This window comes from Trachurus japonicus, chromosome 13, assembly GCF_045865225.1.
Source record: "Trachurus japonicus isolate A0001 chromosome 13, Traja_1.0".
Lineage (NCBI taxonomy): Eukaryota > Metazoa > Chordata > Actinopteri > Carangiformes > Carangidae > Trachurus > Trachurus japonicus.
The window spans coordinates 22021354-22029777 of NC_140919.1; the positions used below are offsets into that span (position 1 = coordinate 22021354).

The 8424-nt window shown below is 40.5% G+C and overlaps 2 protein-coding genes across 2 annotated transcripts; one reads left to right on the top strand and one right to left on the bottom strand.

The window, feature by feature from the left end:
• Nucleotides 1-68: 68 nt before the first annotated feature.
• Nucleotides 69-2115, bottom strand: dnaaf1 (dynein axonemal assembly factor 1). The gene is made up of 2 exons (XM_085795364.1): nt 1098-2115; nt 69-996 (listed from the first exon to the last, which is right to left on the bottom strand). The coding sequence occupies exons 1-2, from the start codon at nt 2059-2061 to the stop codon at nt 209-211; spliced, it is 1752 nt and encodes a 583-aa protein (XP_085651490.1). The 5' UTR covers nt 2062-2115; the 3' UTR covers nt 69-208.
• Nucleotides 2116-2317: 202 nt separating this feature from the next.
• mrpl44 (mitochondrial ribosomal protein L44) lies at nt 2318-7491 on the top strand. Its single transcript, XM_085795395.1, has 4 exons — nt 2318-2505; nt 3485-3953; nt 4067-4245; nt 6754-7491. Exons 1-4 carry the CDS (start codon nt 2330-2332, stop codon nt 6929-6931), a joined length of 1002 nt encoding a protein of 333 aa, XP_085651521.1. The 5' UTR covers nt 2318-2329; the 3' UTR covers nt 6932-7491.
• The last annotated feature ends 933 nt before the right edge of the window (nt 7492-8424 follow it).

Below are 8424 nucleotides of genomic sequence, written 5' to 3' on the forward strand. Positions count from 1 at the left end.
CACAAAAACAAAAATATCTGGCTCCTTTAACACAAATATGCAAAGAATTAATAACCATATGATGTGTATCTTTCCAAAACTTTATATTCATTTTTAAAATAAAATGCACTCTCATCGTTGTCTCACAAAGACACTCCATTCTCCCCTGTAATAGAATATCCAATTTTAAGCCATGTAATGTGAGACTGTTGTTACAAACTTAAATACATCAGTCCAGCTCCTCAATCAGGCAGCGTGGTGGAGATGAGGTTTGGTTTGTCTTTGACTTTCCCACTGGTTCAAATATCAGTGGCTCAAGAGAGTCCCAATCCCCTGGATACAGCAGTGATGAAGAACTGCTAGAGACTTGAGTGAACAAAGAGCTTTTGTCTGGACTTGGAGAAGGAATGGTCTCACTCTGGTTCCCAGTTGGCTCATCTTCATCACTGCTCCCTGATATAACCTCTATTTTTGGTCTGAACACCTGCTGAGAAGAGAACGCCGAAGTGAAGTCTTCTGTGTCCACATCCTCCAAATCAGGCAGGTCATCAATATGGAGTGAGCGATGCAGTGGAAGGTGAATGGTTTCCAGCTGTTCTACATCATCCAGCTCTGTAACCAGTGGTCCAGGACCACATGTTGGAACGACCACATCTGTTTCGGGAGGTGCTGCCTTGACAGGGGGATGCTGTTTCTTCTCACACTGCTCACTCATGTTTGCCTGCTCTCCCCCTGGTTTATTTCTCATCACCTTGATTACACCTCCTGACTTGTTTTGCTGTTGTTTATCTTCTGTTTTCTCAGTGTCCAACATCTTTGGAGCGATACTTTCAAGCTCTTGCGCTGACTCTTCTGGATTTACTCCTTTCTCTTCTCTCACAAGCTGCTCCATCTGTGATTGGTCCTGGTCATCCATCTCTAATTGCTCTTTCTGCAGCCCTTGACTTGCCTGCTCTGTCTGACTCTGCAAGAACTCTTCGTGGGCCTCACATGGAGTGGTGAAATCTTCTTCCTCCCCTGAAATGAAACACACAGGCAACACTTTCCAATCATGCAAATCCATATTTACTGTATTATCTAATTGTTATTAAAAAAAAAAAGCTAAGCAATCTTTTCACCTTTTTCCTGTAGCTCCCGTAGGTGTCGTCTCTCCTTAGCTTTTTTCCGAATCATTGCCATGCTATCCAAGCTGTCCTGTATTTTCTTCCTCTCCCGTGTTTCCCACTGCTCCCTTTCTTTGCGCTCTCCTTCCAGCCCTCCTACTGCCCATGCCTCTGCACATGCCCTGTCTTTGGGAAATACTGGACGATCATCAAGATAGGTAAGATTCTTCAGGTGCACTATCATGGTCTTTCTGTAGTTTGGGATCCTCCTCACCACCTCATTCCCCATGAGATTTAGCACCCGCAGATCTGGCATTGCCTCTAGTGCAGTGAGGATCTGTGGGTCCTTCAGCAGGTTGTGAGACAAATCCAGCACACTTATGGCCAAACACTGACTCAGGTGCTCTATGTCCTCCACAGTTTCCAGCTTGTTATGGGCGATCTGCAGGGTGCTCAGGTCAGGAAGGCAGGAGATGTTCTCTATGGTGTGGATATAGTTGTTGGAGACATTTAAGGTGCAGAGTTTTTGCAGATGTTCAAGATTTTCCAGCTTGTATATGAGGTTCTGCTGAAGAAACAGACAGCGCAGATCAGTCTGGGCATCCAGGTTCTCAATGCGCTCCAGGCCATTGCTTTCCAGCCAGAGACACTTCAGTCCTGTGTACTCCTCTAAGTTCTCAATGGTGGAGAAACCTTTGAAATGCAGATACAGTGTGTCATTCAAACTGGGTGTTATGTAAAGTTTGTTCTGTTTGCAGTGGTCCTTCAGGAATTTCTTGGTCATTCGCGGCCCTGACTGCTGTACTGTTTCCTTCTGAGGTGGATTTTGCAGTTTGTCGCCTCTTTCCTTGTTTGCTTGAGATGTATCCTTCACCGTGGCATCCGCTTCGTTTTTAACAGAACTTCTCTCGGCATCCCCACCGTCCGTGTGAATTTCCTCTTTATCTTCCATTGTCTCTTGGTATTCAGCAGTTGACATTGCCAAGAATATATCGAAATAATTTGCAAATGAAACTGAACTATTCTCTCCTCTCTCTGTAGGTGTTAAATAGCTGTTAATTAGTTAGTTAGGTGTCCAAGCCGCTAATTTTTCAACTTGCCGTTGAGCTAACGTGAGTTAACGTTTATGTTTGTTACCATGGTAACGCAGGGCAGTTGCGTTGGGAGGACAGTTCCAAGCCGGATGTTGTCAGTTGTTCCGCGTCGGACACATTTAGCTGTTACAATCCGTTGTCACTGGAGTCAACATGGCGTCGGGGTACATACTAAATCGTGGTGCGCTAACATTAGGGATTCACTGCCAGCGTGTTTGCAGAAATATACAGTTATCACAAGTCAGAGAGAAGAAGCGATGGATGAAGGCGTACACATACCTCATGGCAAAGAAGTTAAAGCTGGAGGGACCGCCACCTCCGAAGCCACGGTGAGACTGACGTTAGCTAACACAGGAGTTCACTGGAGAGCATTTCAAGGCCATTGATGTGTTTTATGTTTGTTAGTGAGATACGGGCCACAATATAGTACCATCGAGTCGGTTTTCACTGCGGGTTTGTTGTAGGTTGCTAGCACGGTTTTGAAATGTTTTGCATAGATGGAGGAAAACCTGGGCTCCTCCATCCTTATACACACACTTACAGGTCAAAAGTTTGGACATAGCCTAACCCTTTCATTCAATTGTCTTTATTATTATTTTTTTTATTATTACTTTCTAATTTGTAGATTCATATTTAAGACACCAAAACTATGAAGGAACACATATGGAGTTATCATGTAGTAAACACCAAAGTGTTATCTGTCACCTGACCTATACCCAATTGAGATGGTTTGGGATGAGTTGCACCGCAGCGGAGTGAAGGCAAAAAGCCAACCATAGGAACTCCTCCATGGTGTTGGAAAACCAGTCCAGGTGAGGACCTCATGAAGCTGATGACAGAATCAAAAGTGTGCAAAAAGCTGTCATCAACGCAAAAATTGGCTACTTCGAAAAATCTAACATGTAAAACACCTTTTGTTTACTACATAATTCCATATGTGTTCCTTGATAGTTTTGATGTCTTCAATTTGAATCTACAATGTCGAAAGTAATAAAAAATAAAGAAAAAACATTGAATGAGAAAGTGTGTCCAAACTTTTGACTGGTAGTGTGTGTAGCTTACAATGGTGGGATTTGTTTTGGCAACTATGTTAATAAAATAATAAATTATATTTGCTTTTCCTGTTTCAAAGTATTGGTTCTTATCTTGTGGTGTAATGAATAACAATCTCAGCACCAGTCCTACTGAACTGGTACATTATGCATGCATACCTCACCATCATCAATCAGAACAGAAGTACTTACCATCTGTATGAGAAACTTTCCTCACAGAAAGTTGGTTAACTCCATGTGTGACCTTTTTTTTCAGATCTCAACAACCTCAGTGGGATTACCATGCTGAGGTTCAGGCGTTCAGCATCCGTCTCCATGAAAACTTTTCCTTGGAGCTTCTCAAAACAGCCTTCACCAATCCCTGTTACCTGACGGCAGAGATGGAGAGGAGACAGGGGTTGGGTGTGGACTCTGAAACCACTGCTCTTGTTCTGAAAGATAATATTCAGCTTGGTGCAAACGGTGCTGATTTCACCAAAAGTTTCCTGACCGACTGGTGCAGGGCCAGCTTCCCGAGCCTGCCGAGTGAGGGAGTGGAGAGTATAGTAGGGCACCTCACCAGTTCAGCGATAATGACATATGTAGCAAGAAATCTTGGTGTTGAAGACCTGACCATGAGTGCAGAATTCCCTATTCCTGATGATGTGCTCCATTCCACCTTCATGGCAGTGATTGGAGCTCTACAGGAGAGCAGTGGAGCAGAAAGAGCAGGATTTTTCCTGAGGGTAAGATGCTTGGTGCACTGTGACATGAACACTTCACTGTCTGGCTTAGGACTCTTTCTAATGTCTCTGCAGCAATTTCCTGAGCTCACTTTCAACTTGTTTCCCCTCTGTAGGATTTCCTGGTCACTCAGCTGATAGGAAAGGACCTCTTTGACATGTGGACAGTGGTCAACCCAATGGGAGTACTGGTGGAAGAGCTTACTAAGAGGAATGTCTCTCTGCCAGAGCCTCGCCTCATTAGGTCTGCAGGAGCCAGCACTGTTCTGCCACTATACTTTGTGGGCTTGTACAGGTATGTGTGGAATTTTCCTGTAAAATAACAGTAAAGAACTGGCAGCTGGGTTACCATTATGATACTGTAAAATTTACAGTTTTTTACTGTCATGGAAATTTACAGCTTTTTACTGTTAATGAAGAAAACAGTATGGGACTGTTTTTTTATTATAAAAACAGTAAACAACTGGCAGCTGGGTTACCATTATGCTACTGTAAAATTACATATTTGTTACTGTTACTAAAAACTACAGTTTTGTACTGTATTTGAAAATTACACTGTGTACTGTTTTTTAAGATTACTTTAACAATACTTTACAGTTAACTGATTTGTTTAAAAATACATTATCAGTCTTCACAAAATCTACAAACTACAACAAAAGAGAAACAGAGCAGCATGTAATTGCAATATGAAAAAAGCACAGCTTCTTAATACACTTTGACTTTTATTTCAACATGAATTTAGAATCTCCACATTCAGACCACATTCAGACACCTTCTTTAAAAAAAGACGTTACAGACAATTGAGCAATAGATAAGTCATAAATTTACAAAGCTCTCAGATGTGTCTGCCCTTTGTATCCTCTTGTAATCTGCTATTGTAATGTGGTCCATGAACATAAAAATCAAAGAAAAGCCACAAGTCCAGAAAAAAATATCCAAAGTCCTGACCTCAGACAGTCAAAAATATGCCAGAATGAAACATTCAAACAGTTGTATGTTCAGAAACAGACACAAATAACTTGGCAAGAATAACAGCAAGGGACTTTCAACTCTGTAAAGGAGAGAGAAAGAGGGTGAGATTGAGAGGGAGAAAGAATTAAAGCAATGAGACAAGATGGTCTGTGTGTGTTATGGGATTGAATAATCTCACCTAAATGAAGTCCTGCTGAAATTCCATGAGTCTTTCAGCATGTGGATACAGTACATGTGGTTTGACTGCTGTCATCCTTTTGCTTGTGGTGCTGGTGCCCCATCCAGCCTTTGGTGCCTCTCAGGGTTTATGAAGCACCTGCAATTAATAGTGTCTCATCAGACAGTGGGAAAATCATTGCACATATTCATTAACAACACAATAAAAAGCAGCAAATGTTAATTTAGAATAGCATGCTATTGAAAAGATGAAAAAAACACATGTTATAGTGAAAATACCTGACGTTTGGGTGAATTCAAGGGCACAGGAGGCATCTTCCTGGTTGAAGATAGAAGGTGGAAAATAAGGTGGGTTGGATTCCCTCACATACGACATGGCCCTCGATGCTGACCATCCAGCGCTGAAGTTTCCTGTTGTTTACCTGAAACTTGCCCAAGAATTGCCCTGGTAAATTAAGATGTGCTCACTGCTTTCACCTGCACATTTTTGCAATTTGCAATCAGGCAGACAACACTACAGGTCTAATATTGCTGTGACTTTTCATGTACCCCACATAGGCAACTGAGGTGCATATACCTGACAAAGAAAAGATTATTGCAAACTTGACCATGATTCAACAAACAGGAAGCACCGTGCAATATGAACAACAACTCACAAATACTTACTGTGATCAGTAGCGCAGCAGCAAATAGTCTTCAGTAGGCCTATGTGTAATGTCAAAGAAATATGTCAAAAACTGTACCGTAAATGACGCTCAAAGAACTCAGCAAACATCTTATGGATCATGAGCCCCCATAGATTCATTAATTAATGGCAAACATGGTAACAACAACAGCAACAACAGTGGTCTTATACTGACTAGAAAAAGTACTAAAGCACTAAATTTCTGAGCTAAAATTTAAAATCTGGAATACCTCAGAATGAACAGACCTCTTATGTTGTGGTGTGTTACACCATTAAGGCATTATATGAATGCTTCATGAATTCACTTCATCTATCATCTGTGAAAATTTAGCTAGCTACCGAATCATTCTGTCATGACATGCACATTTGCAATAGGCTGATGAAAACAAACTGAAAACACTGCCAATTTACTTTGTACCAATTTACAAATGAAATAAAACTGCTACTCACCAAATAATTTGCTAGATGGGGGTGGATGAAGGGTCGACAAAGAGAGGAACAGATCCGGCTTCACATGTGTAGTTTCGGTTAAATTTCCCACAATGCAAAAAATACAACATGATACCGTGACTTAGATGGTTTAGATGAAAGATTAGCGGTTAAGTGCTGTATATTAGGAAAACAGTATAGTTCCGTTAAAAGAACAGTAAATTACCTAAATTTAACAGTTTTTGTTTATTTTAACAGTAGAATGATGTATTTAAAAATAACAGGTTAATACTGTTGGAATTCTGCTGTAAATTCACAGCTTTTTCTTACAGTGTGTGCATTGTGGATGCTTTCCTAAAATGAAGATTTTTTAATTAATAGTGTGTAGTATGAGCTGACGTATTGAGTGAGGTTACAATTACACTGCAGCGTAATTTGAAACATGACAATTACACTGCAGTGCAAAGTTGTGATGGTAAATAGTATTATTTGCATAATTTCATTTATTTTTTGCCTGTGCTCCCCTGTCTGTTGATGTAGTGATAAGAAGCTACTGGCTCAGGGTCCAGGAGAGACGCTTGTGGCAGCTGAAGAAGAAGCAGCCCGTGTGGCCCTCCGGAAACTCTACGGCTACAATGAGAACCGCAGACCATTTGACTTTTCTCCACCACAACAGCAGCATCAGCAGCCATTAATTCAGTCAGTCAGCAGCAATTAATAAATTAACAACTCCTGTACAGCAGCAGAAAATCATTTGAGGATAAGGAGGAGAAGTTGAAAAATAAGAGGTAATTTCAAACACGGTATGTCTCGTTTTGAGGACCAGAGAACAGACATGGATTGCAAGGAGAAAGTTAAAGAAGCTAAGGTTACCATCTACCTTGCTAAGCGTCAGTCCAACAGTGCACTTGTCATGATGGATACTATTGGGTATTCAAGTGTCAGTACCCCCAGAAAAAAAGAGACTAGAATAAGCCTTCATTTCAAAATAAAAAGTGTGACTCTGCTGTAAGATTCAGGCTTGTGATATAACCTCTGTAATTTATCCTAATTGTTAATTTTTTTTTCTATCACATGTATAACATAATCAAGTGTTAAGTCCACTGGTCTTGGAGGTTAATCTGGCCAATTACCCGTAGGTTCAGCAGTCTATCATGCAAAATAGTCTTGATATACGGTTTTCCTTGTAAATAATACAGTTGCCATTTGGTTTACTTGGTCTTCTGTGATAAAATGTTTTTCATCTGTAATAAAAAGTCATGTATGTGTACATCATAACTCTGTCAATTCATATTTATTTGGAACAAGACTTTCGCTATAAATATATACACATTTGTCTCTTAAATTTTATCTGAGGGTTGTTAATTCAGATTTGAAATATGTCTGTTAAATATATGTTATATCTGTTAAAATGTCCATTGGCAACTATCTTTCACATATCTTCATGGCTGATTTGGTTGTAGCTTAAAGTCTAGTCACATGAAATTTGTGTTGTTCATTTGTTTATAACAAATTAATTCACAAACAGGGACTAAAGTGTAGATTACAAAGTTTTGGTTAATAGGATTTTTCTTTAAGCTGTAACTGCGGATCGTGATCTCCTCTTGAGCCAGCAGCCATTTACGCAATATGGGAAAAATATTTTTACTGACAAAGCCATTGGCTTTTTATATGCATTATTCATCACATGTTTTGTTTTGCTGTATTACCTTCAGCACCAACCGCAGTAGTGCTGCAGTGGCAACGCTAATCCGTTTAGTGGCGGTAGTGTGTGTAAGAAAGATTTGTAGCGGTCCGTGATCTGTCAGTACAACCAAGGAGAGGTCTCAGTGTAGAGACAAGATAGTTCACACCCCCTTCTAACCTTCAAAATCATCCGTGTTACACGTGATATTCCGCATATTAGTCCGCAAAGTCTCTGGTATTAGTGTTCCATATCTATGCAAATGTTTTCAACATAAGAGCACCTCACCGTCCGAAATGGCAGATAAACGAACACGCATACGCGCTGGGTGAAACAAAATGCGTCATATGGCTCCGCGCAGTACATCATCTGATAGTTATTGTGTGAGACCACTACGCTGCAAGAAAGCTACCTTAAATATAATTGGCACAACAGGGGTTTCGCTAAGAAAATCTGTTCCAAATATTTTAGGATGTTATCAATATGAAATGCTCATATTTGGCTCTGGTCCAAAAAGCAGCGTAGTC

What these genes read in the sequence shown, in the direction of transcription:
- mrpl44 (XM_085795395.1), top strand. Translation starts at nt 2,330, where the DNA reads ATGGCGTCGGGGTACATACTAAATCGTGGTGCGCTAACATTAGGGATT. An exon ending in GAGCAGGATTTTTCCTGAGG is followed by an intron (nt 3,954 to 4,066) that starts GTAAGATGCTTG and finishes TCCCCTCTGTAG; the next exon opens with GATTTCCTGGTCACTCAGCT. An exon ending in TACTTTGTGGGCTTGTACAG is followed by an intron (nt 4,246 to 6,753) that starts GTATGTGTGGAA and finishes CTGTTGATGTAG; the next exon opens with TGATAAGAAGCTACTGGCTC.
- dnaaf1 (XM_085795364.1), bottom strand. Translation starts at nt 2,061, where the DNA reads ATGTCAACTGCTGAATACCAAGAGACAATGGAAGATAAAGAGGAAATT. An exon ending in ACGGGAGCTACAGGAAAAAG is followed by an intron (nt 997 to 1,097) that starts GTGAAAAGATTG and finishes GTTTCATTTCAG; the next exon opens with GGGAGGAAGAAGATTTCACC.